This window comes from Nesoenas mayeri (genome assembly GCF_963082525.1).
Source record: "Nesoenas mayeri genome assembly, chromosome: 3".
Lineage (NCBI taxonomy): Eukaryota > Metazoa > Chordata > Aves > Columbiformes > Columbidae > Nesoenas > Nesoenas mayeri.
In genome coordinates this window covers 16962289-16978030 of record NC_137544.1, presented here as the reverse complement: position 1 = coordinate 16978030, position 15742 = coordinate 16962289, and the positions used below count along the sequence as shown (strand labels likewise).

General features: G+C 37.1%; 1 protein-coding gene across 1 annotated transcript in view; it reads right to left on the bottom strand.

The window, feature by feature from the left end:
• Nucleotides 1-586: 586 nt before the first annotated feature.
• MBOAT2 (membrane bound glycerophospholipid O-acyltransferase 2) overlaps nucleotides 587-15742 on the bottom strand; it is a gene marked incomplete at both ends in the record, with an annotated part of 93937 nt that continues 78781 nt past the window's right edge. The window contains 6 exons of the mRNA XM_080342550.1: nucleotides 587-809; nucleotides 1378-1529; nucleotides 4098-4230; nucleotides 8952-9016; nucleotides 9360-9463; nucleotides 12829-13021. Coding sequence (XP_080198676.1) covers nucleotides 587-809; nucleotides 1378-1529; nucleotides 4098-4230; nucleotides 8952-9016; nucleotides 9360-9463; nucleotides 12829-13021 — 870 coding nt within the window. The remainder of the gene's footprint in view (nucleotides 810-1377; nucleotides 1530-4097; nucleotides 4231-8951; nucleotides 9017-9359; nucleotides 9464-12828; nucleotides 13022-15742) is intronic.

Below are 15742 nucleotides of genomic sequence, written 5' to 3'. Positions count from 1 at the left end.
GAGATACTTTAAGAAAACCCTCCAAATACTGAGATGCTTATTGCAATTCCCTTTTAAAGATTCAAAAGCCTTCTAATGACTTCACATTTCCTATATTTTTCTTCTTTATAGCGTATAGTATTATATATTTCAAATATGCTTTCCACATAAAATCAAACTTGAAAACACCCACTTAGAAACAATATTTCAGTAAATAGAGGGTTTAAGGCAAGTCATTCGTTTGGAAAAATTCATTTCCATTTGTTAATTCTAGATTGACACAATTTTATTCCGCCCCATCAGTGCCTTGGGATACACAACGTACATTCAGCAAAGGGCACACATATGACCCTATGGACATACGCTGCAAGTCCTGAGTGCCCATTGAAATAATGGTAATATCTTCATATAAGGCGTGACCCACAGGGACATGGCATGGGAGGGGTTAATTTGTTTTGTTTCCAGTCTTGCTATTGTATGTGATTTTCCTAGGTAATGCATTCTTTTCTTACTAAACATCTTTGCAAACAAATACAAACCCCTTTAAAAGGTGCTAAAATGGGTTTCTGAAAACATACAAAATATATTCATCATAGTATTTCCTCAATCACTGTTTTAATGCTTGATATCTGCAGGTTATTTCTTGTTTCTGACCAAAACTATTATTTGTTGTGGAATAACTGTTCTTTTGCAAAAGATTTTCTTCTTCTAGTTTTCTGGACCACAGAGGCTGGACACTTTCATGCTTTTTACTTCCTTTTTGAGTTCTTTTCAATGGAAATACCAACAACACCAGGATGCTGGCAATATGAAGACAGAAATAGCAGGAACTAAAAAAGAAACAAAAATAATAATTCAGTAAAACTCTGATCACTCTTACAGGATGCTTAAGGAATAAACTGTAAAAACCTACTTGCATACAATAAGACAGAAAGACATTTATAATTCCTTTAAGAGCAGTCATAAGGGGGAAATCAGAAATGAAGTCTTCCCTCACATTGCTTAGGGCTGTAACAGAGATGTAAATGAAGACAAGTCGGCTTTCGGCTTCTTTTCACAACTTTTGGGAAGCCATTATCTAATCTTGCTATAAAACAGTTCCCGGATGTACAAGAATCTCAAAGGTGCCCTCTGTTTTTGTTTATGGTGAGTGCTTTTGTTTGTTTGTCTCTTCCCCTGCCCCAGGAAAAATAAGCCTATTATGACAGGAAAATGAGAGCGCTTTATGGTTTCTCACACACAACAGAAACTATTTTTGAGCACTAGAACAGAAATACAGTTTGCTCGGCTAACAAATCAATCTTATAGTTATCACTAAAAGAGCTTCAGAAATCTTATGCCACAGAAAATACTTCTATTCCAAGTTAAAGAAAAAGGAAACAGGTAGAATGTGCTTACCTGTAAAAGGTGAAAGAGGGTTTTACAGAGAGCAGTACAAATGGCACAACTGTGTAACTTATTGCTAGTTGAGTTGCCATCCATGTTATAAAATCATAACATAGTTTAACAGCAGGAGATTCAACAAAATAGTGTCTGATATTGTTTCTTATCTGAAAAAACCAGATAATAGTAAGTTAGCTTAGGAATAAACTTTGAGAGCTGTCTTAAAGTGTTGGTTGCACTTCTACAAAATTCATAGGATGAATTTAAATGCTACAGTTTGGTCAAGTATCTTTGAACTATTCAAAACGCCCATCAACTTCAACAGCAGTCAGTTGAAATCCCTGCCTTTTGGGATAGGGCGCTTCACCCAGCACAGGAATTTAAGAAGTTAGGAATTTAAGCATTTAGGAATTTAAGCAGAATTTAAGTAAATGAATCCACCCCCTCAATCCCATGCAACTTCAGACTGCTTGTTTGAACAAGGCAAACACACTATTCTACCAAGCCATTCTGTAAATATAGTGCTGGAGTAAATGAAAGCCAGAATGCTTCTGTTGAAAGCTTCTCTACAGTAAGCCATTTTCAAATACTTTCTAATCAGATATGTTTTAGGAGAAGTAAGAATATACAAAATATCAGTTCTAATGACATATTTCAGGAGTCTTAATAACAACTAATATCAAGTGGGACTACTATAAAATGACTCAGTTTTCTACGCCAAGTCTTCTTTTACTCATAAAATTCTGCTCAAACAATGGAATAGCAAAGGTATTAAAAAAAAAAAAATCCGAAACCCACATGAGTTTGGGTTCAGTTTTATTTAAGTCTTGAATTAAAAATACTTCAGTAGGTCTTCACCCCTCCTTCCTTTGACTGAACTGTCACCCTTGCTCACACTCTTATTTGCTGCCAAGCCAAGATGGGCTCAGTTCAGCCTGTGTGTAGCTTCGTATCTCAGTTGCCACCTTCCAATCACCTCCACTGAGGCCACGGTCTCCGGAAAGTTACACACCAAAGTACACAGTTCAGCTTCTGCAACCTTCATTTTCTGTAGACCTCCTGGTTCTAAAGAACATAGCCAAGGCGGTTCCTGCCAATTGCATTCTTTACATTAAAACCTTTTTTACCTTTCTCGTGCATTTTACCCCAATTCCCCTGTAGATACCACGTTCCCACTCGGCCTTTTTTTTAGTTAAGCTCAGTAAAATAAGTACTAATAATTCCAGCCACATACTCTTCATCCTGCCATCTCCCCCCACCCAGTTTTCCCCTATGGTCACACGCAATGACTTATTCCCAAGTTCTGTAAAACTTGGGTGAAGTTTCACGTAATTTCCTGTGGAGAAATCTGGTATTTTAGGATTTGAAGGACAACTTTTGAAATAAACCTATTAACTGTCCCTAGTAAACACCTGATCATGAAACAGGTAATGATTAAAGGGAGTAAAACTTGTTGAATACACACTTAGGCAGGACAGGAGAAGAAAGTGTGGATTCAGAGCTGCCACATTTTGCAATTAAAGGCTAATAAAGTTAAATAACAGACATGCTGAACTACCTCTAACATATCAGTTAACATTAAGTGCCTGTTAATAGAGAAACTAACAATATTTTTATTTAATAGCCTACCGATTGCTATATATGAAATGTGAACACACCGCAGCTGACTAGCGAAGCCCGGGACGAAGTGCAGTGCGAGCACTCCTGATTCACTGGACTCACCCTTTGGGGGAATACAACAACTTTTACCTGTGAACTGTCCCTGAACCTTGGCTTTTGCACCAGCCTCTGGCTGATAAATGTCGTAAGTTCACTGTGATAGACTCTGGAAAGGAGTAGGGAGCTATACCTATTGTAAAGACAGGAGTTAGTTCTGTCAAACAAGGACGATACCCACATCTTTGAAAAGAAAGAGGAGGAGCGTTTGGTTTATTACTGTTAGTAACAATCTTAATGTGAAGTAACACCTTCCCCTAGCTATTATAGCAACAAAGAGCAGTCTGCTTCTTTTCTCATTCTCCTGGTTCTTTCAAACAGAGAAGCAATCTGTTACGCTGCTCTGCACTGACACCTAATTTGTTTGTTCCTCTTTCCTACTGAGTAACTGATAAACCTGCCTCTGTTCTTATCTTACGCAGCTTTCTCAAGCAGAACTGTGAGACACTTCTTGGCAGATTTGCTGGTTCCATATGGTTCTGAATAGCAGCTACAAAAGCTTGTTAATGTGACTGCACTGCTGGCTGGCCAATTTTGAATAGTAACTGCACTAGAGATTTTTATCTGTTGCTTGAGAGGGAGCATTCTTTAGTTACCATCTCTACAGTGGTACTGGACAGAAATTAGGGAGGGGGCAGTCTCCAGAAATTTATAGTATTGACTCCAAAATTTTAAGCTACTCAGTGATTTTTTCATCATCAGAACATTTTTATAAATGATCCTAAATAACATCATCCTGTTCAGCATGGCATAGTAATACATAATCAGTTAATACAGAGGAAGAGCTTCCAAAAAAGATACGCTACAAAGATTTTACAGGCTTTGTACAGTCTTGCTTGTTTCCACCAATCAACGTCTCCATATAATTAATCTTTCCCACTGCTCTTATAACTAAAAAAAGTAAACACCAGTATCAGACAGTGTGTCAACTGTAAAGTGTATCTTTGGATTACAAAACATGAACAATTTTCTTTTACAAAAATTATTATCATTTAAGAAGATACTTGGTTGGTACTTACAGCTCGTGCTGCTAGTGTCATTAGTACTCCTGTTAAAAATGTTAAATAATATCCTGGGTAAACGCCATGCCAGATGGCAGAAAGGATAAAGGTCTGGATGGTCGGGCTGAAGGTGGCTCGCTCATAGCACACTCTAGCAAATCAAAGACAATTCAATATAAATAACACCAGATAAATCACCAACAATCTTCTCAGCTACCATTTATACTTCTGGCAGTTTCATCTCTAACGTATCACTTGCAATGCAATTGCTGTTTACTATTATTTAATAATGTTGCCACTACATTAGGATTTACAGAAAATATTATACTTAAAGCTATTCACAGCTCCTGATTTAACCCCTCAGTGCTAATCTATGCTCAGTGCCATCACCTGTGGTACTTACAATGACCTGATAAACAAGCATCCGAAGATGGTGGTTGGTATTAATAAGGAATCTTGAGCCATCCAAGAACACATCTGAAAAGCTACACTGGAAGGCACAGACTGCCCCACAAACTCTTGTGGTGATGTATTTTTCATAAAATGAAATCAGCTTATAGGAGAAGGGGGAAAGTAACAACTACCTTCAATTTTAAGTAATGGAGAGTACAGCTGAAAATGTGTCTGTGTAGGGCAATTAGGTGAGCATGAAGATGAAATTACAATTAATGACTCTAGAGATGCAAGAATATCAAATAAGGAGAATGCTGAACTCTGCTATTTAAAAATAGAGACTCTGAATTATTAGGCAAGGTCCTACAGTAAGGAATTCTAGAAGGAAGAAGGGAAAAAGGAATCCAAGAAAGGCAGTTTCTAGAAGACAACATCAAATGACACCATGACAAACCATCATGATGTGGAAGAATGATAGGAAACATGGTAAGGTTCTGATATGGCTTCATCAAGAGTTCTTTAATGTCTTTAATGATCTGAAAACCAAAAAGTAATAGGAAATATGGAAACAGATGCACACTAACATGAAGCAAAAATAAACAGCACAAGCAAGCATGAACACAAATCCAAGGCTAATATACAAAAATTAGTTCTATCTAAAAAAAAGTCATAGACAGCAGTATGTAAAAAGGTCTTACATACACATAGCAAAGCAACATAGAAGAGAGTGCACATCTGTTATTCCAAGAAGACAACAAACTAATGATACAGAGGGCTGAAACATTCACTACTAATGTAACTGCTACAACTTCCGTGTATACAAAAGCTGCTGAGATCAAATGATGCAGTCAGTGCTAAAGAGCAGAAGGTAAAAAGGCAGGATCTGAATAGGTAAAGATCAAAAGTGTATTTTGCTAATTTAGTTTTTTCAAGTCAAATAGATGTTGTGAATTTTATTGTATGAGGTCTTTAGTGCAGGGTGCCAGCACAGCCCTCTCCTCTTGCCAAGGGGCTTTGCTGACAATGCCCATTAAAATGAGAACATGAGGCTTAGAAGGGTGGAGGTGCATGCATGTGTAGTACACAAAACTATCTGAGGACAATTGCCCAAAATAGAGCACCTCAAAGAGGAAATCAACATTGGCCAGACCAAACAGTAACCAGGGAATTTCAAAGAGACTTTTGAGATAAAGAATCTTGTCAGCCTAGAAAATACAAAGGCACTAAGAACATGTGTAACAAGTCAGGGAGACATCTTGGAGCAAAATTCTAGCCATGAAAACCTGACCTGGCAGTGCCAGAAGTCACCCCACCAGCATCACAACCTCTGTCTCAGCCAAGACAGCATCCTGCCTGGCAGACACCGAGGAGGGGACTGTCAGTGCAGTGGACAATACATGGGGCACATTGTCCCTGCAGCTGCACACGCATGAACTCGTGACAGGTTTTACTAACTGGTGTGTGAATGAGCAGGATGGGGTAGAGCTGGACCACCCATGTCTCCCCCAGGCAGGGTGCACAAGCAGGGGGCCCACGCTCCCAGAAGGAGGAGTGGGATTGTGTCCCATGGACACGCAGTGGGACACACAGTTCACATGTGACTGTATGTGCCTGTGCTCTTTTTGAAACTCTTTGGGATTAGTTACAGAAGAACATTTAGAAATGTTTATTAAACCAGAATATTAAACATATACAAAGCGTTACCTGTTCTAGTACTGATATTAATTCTGAATGTATATTTCACTGACTGGTGGTTAATTAGGTCTCATCAATAAATGGCTCCAATCTTTACTTGTTTTAAAATACTTTCACTAAGCAACTTTCCTTTGCAAAGCATTCAGAAGCTAGCAAAACTAAATTAACTAACCAAATTACAGCTATATCAATGCAAGTCAGATAAGATACATACTTGGAAAAAATAATAGGACTTTGATTTCAGAAAGCGAAAAGCAAGCCTAAACTCCATGGATTTGTCAATAATAAATTGTGTTGAAGTGCTTTCCTTGACAATCCTAAAAGCAAACTAAGTCATCGTAACAGGCTGAGAAACTGTATTCAAATATGGGTGGTTCAGGTTCTCTCACCCATAATTTGCTCTAGAAGTGGGAAGATGCATTAATTGTTCAACAAGGTATTGCCTTTGGTCTCGTTCTGTAGTTTTATTACTAGCTTGGGTGGTAGACTGAGGAGTAGGTAGACTGGGGGGCGGGGGGTCAATGTGGAGGAGGTGGTAGCAATGAAGGAGATTGGTGTTGTTTTCTTAACATAGAGCACTAGAATCCAAAATGACCTTGACAGACTTGAATGATGTTCTGAAATCAAGAAGATGGTCCACAGTATAGAACATCTAGTAAGAAAAGCAGAAGATAAAAACCAGTCCCCATCCCTGTAGCATTACTGAACAAGTGTAGCTGAGTACAACTATGAATCAACAGCATGAAACACTGTGTATCAGCTGAGCGTGAATCAACAGCAGCTTGCTGCTGCGAAACAGACAGATGTAATACTACGATGTATTAGAAGAAGTGTCATCTAAAGGAAAGAAAGGTAGTTAATCCACTCAAACCATTCAACTCTGCCTGTAACATGCCAGGGAAAGGCCTTAGAGGTCTCAGCAGAAATACCACGTCTGCTGTAAGACGACAGGGAGTTTGGAAAAATGCCAGAAGGGAGCAACAAGAGACACAGGGGGTTCACAAATATGACCAAAGACAACACGGAATTACATGTTTTCTTTAGGAAAAAAAAAAAAAAAAGAATGAACAGGCTGAGGGGAAACATAACAGCTTCCCCAGTCAGGAAAAGTTATGATGATTACATTGTTGATATATGCTACTATGTAAATATCTATTTTAACTTGCATGCTTCTAACAATAATACCTTTGAACTGCTGTATTTTGTGATCTACATTAAATGTTCATTAAGCTTCTTTATGATCTGTATATCCATTAGCTGTGATTTACAAGGGGTTCATTTTTACACACAGTTAGGGTTTAAGTCCTGTAATTCTAATGGTTCGGTTTCTCTTCAGAGAGCAGCAGAACAAGAAATGCTGTTTCTGGTGTTTCATGTGAGAAAAATGACTAAGATTTTAGATATTTCTGTAAATAGTAAACAAGTGAAGTATTAAAAGCGGGTGTTTAAAATAATACATGAGCTTGTCCTCTATTCAAACTGCTGTAGCATTGCAACTAACCAAATGATTGCTAATACAATAGACACTCTGTACTACTATTATGGTGCTTATTTATAATCATTAAAACAATCTTTTACTTGCAATAAAACCTTAAGAAAATATCCACCCTTATTCCTTTCACTGTGGCAGAATCAATATGGATTCAGACTATCCTCAAAGATTTTTCTACAACTGTTCTTAAAAATATTTATTAAAGGAGATGCTTTAATTTTTCTTGACATCTTCTTTTAATGTCACCCTGAGCAACTGATTTGCATTTTTTCTTTCAATTCTTCACAGAAATGTTACTCTTTTCCACTAAAAGTTTTCATTTAGAATCGTTCTCTTTAAGAGATTTGAAAGTTTGTTGAAACACAATCTTTTCCTATTAAGTTTTAATACTGACAAACTCCTCTAACTAAATTAAAATGCATTCTTAAATAGCTTACTTGCTTTATTAAATGGTACATCCCAATACCTGCAATCATGCAATTCTTCCTTGCTGACTGTCCCAATAATAGATTCTATTGCCTATTAAGACAACTAGAATAATCACATAAAATTCAATTTCCATTTTTAATTTGGTCAGAAGGATATTTAGGGAAGGAATTATGGAAAAAAGAGAATACACTGTAAAGAAATTTTATGGAAGAAACATCCTGTTGCCAGCCATCCTAGAATAAGAGATAAAGTCCCCTGGGTGTTCCCAAGATAGGGGTCTCAGGTAAACTTGCACCTATTGATAAAACGTCAACTACACAGAGACTGGGAGAAGGGAAACAGCAGCCGCACACTATTCAATAACACTTTTTTACTTTCAAGTTAACACAAAAAAGGAGTAAAAGCAGAGTGATTTAGATCACTGGACACTATACCCATTTACTAGACAAGGAAATAAGTGCATCTGAGGGATATTCATTTGCAACTTTTGTTGACAGCACATTGTTTGATATTTGCCATGTGCTGATTATGGAAGGAGGGCAGAAAGTTGTGTCACAGAATGTATGGAAGTTCCTGCATCATTGTGTGGCTAAAAATAATGCAGAGCTTCCACAGGCCAAGATGTACATTTTGTCTGCTGCTCTCAGCAACATGCACTTTGAATGCTAAGCAAGGAAAAAAGAAAAGTCCTAAAAGTTCTAAATTCAGAGGCTTTAATTCAAGTACTACAAGAAGAATGTTCCATGCAGTTGCTAAACAACTGATGCTTTGTGGAATTTAGCTTTGAATCTTAAATTTTCTTCAAATAAATATTTATCTAAGAAACTTCAGTGGAGAAAGGGTTTCCTTGAAGCAATAAATACCTTTTAAGCCAAAGAGCTGTTTGGATATTCCAGTTATCAAGAAACATCTTGAAACTTGTTGAAAACTGCAAAGTAAAAACAAATTAATTACTTCCATATTGTAAAGTGTTACAAAATATTTCAAAATTCTGACACAAAAATTATTTTAAATTAAAAAAACAATTTTGTGATAAGTTGAAAAAGGTATTTACCTAACTAGTTAAAATCACAAAATATTTTGGAAGTCAGTTCACAAGCAGAACATGTTCAAAACAGCCTCTCTTTTCCATCCTTTCCTAAGGACATGTGTGTGAACGTGTCATTTTTTACTTAGAACACACTATCACAAAATGTGCAGGAAAATGTACTGAAATGACAAGCAGCTATCTACATGGACACTTATTTTACTTGAAAGAGCCAGAAACAAACCTCTATTTGCTGGATTCTCAGATTTGATATTAGATCCCAACGTGTAACTCCATTTTTATCATAGCCTCTAAAACCAAACCCTGCTGCATTATTGATTGCATCTGCTGCAATGAAACAAGAAGAAATAAATTACAAACTGCCTGTATTACAAATCGTGCATCACACAACATGTAGTCTGTTCAAAATATTTATCACATTTTATGTATTTTTTTTTAATATTGAGGATCACTGTATTAGACACTTGAACAAAAAGAAAATAATCCAAGCAACACAAAAACCTTGTATAAAAGCAAAAGAATGAAAGGTAGCGATATCTACGGCACAGTACAGACGTTCCTTCTCTCTCACAGATTTGCTTGAGCAATCTGACAGAAAAACTCAATGAGATGCATCAAGACTGGTTGTAATGATTTGAGAGAGCAGCCCAGCACTGAGATGCAGGTCTTTGGTCTTCGTTATGCAGAAACAGAGACATTTAAAGCGTAAAGACAGAAATTGATGATTGGCTTCAAGCAGGTGCGTGTTCACAGCGCCACACACTGAGCACTGCAAACCCAACAGGAGAAAACAGTCATTTCCTAAGCGACACAGTGTTTGTCAGACTCCCACTGACAGCACTAGGCCGCTGTCAACACCACTTTGGAATGTGAAGTGTTTACAGTGCGTGTCAAAGGTCAAATAGTTTGAAGCAAACAATATTTTTTTCCCAGGAGAAAAAGCTGCTACCATCATCTGGGCCATGCAGGAAAATACACGCGATCTCAGGCTGAATACCACCTGTCACTTCAGTCACTACCTTTGCCACAGCTTTGTTAGCTCAGGCACTGAAATTTCCTCAGCTGTACTCATCAAATTAAGATGGCCACATACAAGGAAACAAGTTTTTTTCCCAAATATTGCCTCTGTTGAGCCAGGTGCTTGGCTGCATGCACCCAAACATGGATGCACATCCATGAGGCATTAATTCAGTTGCGTATCCATTTACATGGGTAAATAAGTCACCATGGGGAGCAGAATGGGGAATTACTGGAGGGAGTCCAGCAGCAGGCTACAAAGATGAATGGGGCCTGGAGCATCTTATGAGGAGAAATTGGGAGAGCTGGGTCTGTTCAGCCTGGAGAAGAGAAGGCTGAGAGGGGATCTCATCGATGCTTATAAATATCTGAAGGGTAGATGTCAGGAGGGTGGGACCAGACCCTCTCGGGTGGGTGCCCAATGATAGGATGAGGGGCAACGGGTACAGAACAAAGCACAGGAGGTTCCATCCGAATATGAGAAACTTCTTTACTTCGAAGGTGCCAGAGCCCTGGAACAGGCTGCCCAGAGAAGTTGTGGAGTCTCCTTCTGAGACATTCAAGACTCACCTGGACACATTCTGTGCAATGTGTTCTGAGTGAACCTGCTTTAGCAGGTGGGCTGGACTAGCTGATCTCCAGAGGTCCCTTCCAACCCCAACCATTCTGTGATTCTATAATGCCAGCTCCTCTGTCAGGCCACAGGAGACCCGAGGCACTGGGTGCAAGGCAGGCACAAGGCTCTGCAGAAGCAACACAGATCCAGTCCTTTACTTCCAGGGCATGAGCCCTCTCTGTTAGCTCAAAATTCATCTAAAGTGCTGTAATTAGACTGTCACCTTTTAAATTACAACTAGCAAGGCAACAGAAACTGCTCAGTTTTTATTACCATATTAAAAAGAACTTACTTTATACAACAGCAAGATGTAAGACATTAATATCTTTTGCATTTTCCTTTCTTCTCAACATCTTTTTTCAAGACATTAATCCAAAGTGTTTGGAAAGTAAAGGAAACAACTGACTCAAACACTCAAACAGTTCCTTTCCTGAAGTTCAGTTTGTCCAGGTGTCCTCTAGTCTGGAAGAGGGCTCTGTGACATTCCATTTAGTATAGGGTAGTTTATAACATTTTTAATTCCTCATCAATAACCATTTCAAAAAGCATTTTTGAAAGCAATGAAATTTGCTGCTACACATCTGATATCACTGCTGTCAACTTCAAACATTAGATAATAACTTTATGCTCAATTAGAAACAGCTGAATACATGAACTCCATAATCCCCTTGCTAGCCAGAGTATACAGACTACAGCTAGCGTAAAAACTCAATTTATTTACCAGCATTTTAGTAAATATTCATTTTAAGTGTTTAATTTTATTAACAATTTTTTTCTTAAGTGCCAAGAACAGCAATATACAGCTCAAAAGCATAACATCCAGTAAAAACGCATGTAAAACTTCACATTCTACTCATATCATTAGAAGTTTAAATGGGATAAAGTGCAAGGAAGCAGGTAAAAAAAGTTATTTAGCAAACTAAAAGTACAGAATTGATAGAGTTTATTTTCTTCAGTATTTTAGCAGAGGAGTGGCAGTTCTACGCTGCTAGCAAGTGGATAAGGAGAAATCTATCTGAAGTATTACAGGGAAAAAAACAACGAAGATTATTCATTTTTCAGATGACTCCTACTCTTTTACAGACGATGATACTGGTGCATAAAAGCACAATGTTCAAAATTATTTCATTCCACAACAAGCCCCAGAATTACCATAGCCAGACAAGCTCAAAGCACTTCATTCATTGACCAGGAATGAAACCAGCAGCTGTAAATGAGTCACGCTGCGCAGCTACACTGAGGATTCCTTTATTGCATTGTTTCACACAGATTCTCTCTCCAAAGGGTTATGAAACAAATATGTAAAACTGGAGAGGAGGAGGAAGCTGATGAAATCTGGTTTGTGAGCCACTTCCAAGATGTCAGCTCTTGTGTGTGTTGGGTTTGTTTGGGTGGGTTTTTTTTTCACATAACACCAAGTGAAAAGCAAAACGTTTTTTAAACTGTATCACCTATTCAGTGACTGGATGTTCAATTAGAATTTTTAGGAAAAAAGGCTAAAACTGAAGTGTCACCCATCAAATTTATAAAATTTTAATGTGAACGCCATCTACTATGATATATCTGAATTTCAATACGTTGATTTTTCCTTCATGTTTGAGTAACCACAGAAATTACTGATAACTTACCACAGAAAGAGGCTTAGAGTAACTTTTCAGATATGCCAAAATCAAAGGGCATATAAAAATTAAAAAAACCCCAGATATTGTACATCTGACTAGTTTTACTACAACTTTTAAAAAGCAAAAAAGCCATTGCTCATTAACACACTATCACTCTCCCAAAAACCCCATGTTTTGCTCAGATTTATTCGGGAGACCAATGATCTCATTTGCAACTCAGATACAACACTATGCTTAGATTTATGGTAAGTTTTGTTTCTCAAAAAGAAACACCATTCAATATACTTTGACAAAACCTCATAATACTTAAATGTAATAATGTTTTCCTAAGGCCTCAAGAGGGCACTGGCACTTTTTAATACGTGCTTAGTGTGCCTCATCTCAAATGCAACTCAATACATTTTCTTTTACAGAGATATTTGTGTAGATATACTTACCCAAAGTCCATGCAAAATAATACTTGGGTCTGGCAGCCATAAGAGATACGTATAGGTAGAAAAACCTCACAGGCCACGATGCTGTAGCTCTGAAGTGATCATCAACGTTGTATTCCACAGGCAAAGTTTTTGTAATAGTCATATGGAAGAGTAAGGACAGTCCACAGATGAGAAGTTTCTGTGCCACGGCTATCTGAAAAGTTCAAGATGGGAGACTGTGTCAGCCTCATTTTTTGTTTATCTTCCAGAAACAAAGGCAAGTTATAATCTTCCTTCCCTATACAGATGTGTATGTATGTCAACTTTTCAGTAATATATACTACTTCAAAACTTTAAAATAGTTTGTAACACTTTAGAGGGGCTCACGGAATATTGTTACCTTGATGAAGTTGTGAGCACCACTTCTGGTAAACACAGCAAATCCCATCTGCCTACAGTGAGTCTCTAAAAACCCTTTTAATAATGGGAACATCTTTTGCAACTCCGTTTTTTTTCCTTATTTCATTGTCAAATTACTGACACAAGTAAGTTGTTACAGCATCATAACACAAAGCATACGATGTAGGACACAATGAGTACAATTACTGCAAAGATTCCAAAACCAACAGCAAAGCTTCAGTTCACTTCTGGTAATCTTTGGCATAATGCAGTTCAATTGCTGCCCAACCCAATAGATCAATCGTCTCTGTTAGATTATTACACAATATCTAAATTCTAAACCAACTAGAATACTGAAATAATTTATGAATTTACAGCCAAAATACCTCAGTTCTACATAGACCTGTTTTCCCAACTGGAATGATCAAGCTACAAAGGGCCAAATGATCTGCTCATAGACATGTAAAAATACATTGTTCAGGTAGGGCCTGGACTTGGATTTTCTCAAAATTCAGTTTTTCTATAACCACCACACTACAGAGTATGTATTTTTAAGAAAACATTTCTAAGGTTCTATTATAAAATGCACAGAGCAGTAATGCATGACATTGACTGCTTTAAGCAGCTAGTCTCATCCACATGCCAAAGTGCAAGTTCTGTGCAAGTTTCTAAGGTAATGTACTAACCAAGCACCTATGAAAATCTGAGAACTAATACACTTAAATGTAATTTTCAAGTTTTGAATTACATTTAAACATTAAAATTTTAATTTACATTACAATTCTACAAACGCTAAACTTGGCAAGTAAACAATCAATCGAGCTGTTCTTCTTTGAAGCATCAGAATAAAAAGATAACCACAATCCTTTTTCTGTCCATCCTGCTTCCATTATACCTGGCCAAACTTTTAAAGATAACATCTCGCCTTCAATTAAGAGTGTAGCTTCACATACCTATTTCCAAAATAAAGAGTAATTCTGTTCCATGATACAGAACAGAATTAAGTGCCCAGCGGAAAACACAGATTTCTGTGAGACACACAGTATCCAAGATTCACCCAGGCACACAGATGTGGTACAAACTGATAAAATATTAGACTTGGAAAAGCTGTATAGATGGTGAGGGTAATTTTGGCTATTGCATATTTTTCACATGATGCATCTGAGATTATACTTCAGAGATCAGAAAACCCAGCTAATTAAACAAACCACCTGGATAATTAAGGAGGAAACATCCTATTAACAGATAAAGGTGGTGTTTAAATATTTATTTCTATTTGCTTTCTAATAAACTTCATTTTAATATTTTACTCTATTACAAGAGTTCAAAAAGTGAAGGGTATTAAATTTCTAAAAGCATTCCTTTGTTTTTCTAGCAGGTATTAATCCATCTCTTTCTTTACCAGAGCAAAGTTCAGTTGGCTTAAACTTCTTACGGAATTTAAATAGAAATGACTGTTCAGAAAACCAACTATAGTAACATTAACAAATCTTTAATTTGGGTACGCAATATATGATACATGCAAAAGATGGATATTTGTAAATAACCAAAAGGCTTCATCCCAAAGTTTTGAAGACAGTTGCAAGGATTTAACGTCAAAGTCTAAACCAGAAATTAAAGTCATGTTCAATTTAAGCATGAGAAATACTATTTATAGGCTGGAAACATTAACAGTCTACTTAAAACATTAATATGCGACTTAAAATATAAGCACAAACATATCAAATGGGTGTTTTCCATGTGGAGATCTCTATAAAGACTCAAAATGCATTTGGCAACTTATAAGTAACACTACCTCTCTCTGAAGGTTTGCTTTTTGCTGCTCTCACTATCTACCAGTTTTTCTATTGGTAAATTGAAATCATTAATCTGCCTATTCAACCCAAAATACACTTGGTAACTCTCCAAGGTTTTTAACTAAATCATGGACTTTCAAAAAAATTTAATCTTGATTTTTAAAAGTGAACTCATACAGGGTTCTGCCCTAAATTACACTTCTTAAAAACTAAACTCTGCAGACTTCAGTTTGTAGTTGTAGCAAAAATACTGTAGGAGGAAGGTGGTTTAATTTACTTGCTATGTATTCAACTGAGGTATCGCTACACTATTTTTTAGCAGCAACATTTAGATGTAGGGACAAACGCAGCTACATCCAGAAATAGCGTGACGAATTTTTTGTTTTTTAAATTATATGACTTCACTCGATAATTATAAATCCCAGAAGCCAAACCAAATATGCTGATACCACTTACAGGGATCGGTATCAGGTATATTGGTGTCCTTAGCAAGCAGCGATGGAGATAATCTCTTGCCATTACAAAAACGAGTTTTGAGACTGGTTTAAACAGTTTCTGGCAGACAATCCAAACACAGGCTGCAACACAAAGCTCCTCACCTTGCCTGCATATTTTTGCTCTTTTCCTTCTAGTGAGTCAGATTAGAAAAGCAAATGAAGTGGAAAAATGTAGCTTTTGAGGGGTTTGCCTTTTTATTTTTTTAAATGACAGATTATTTTCAGACTGGATCAAATGATCTG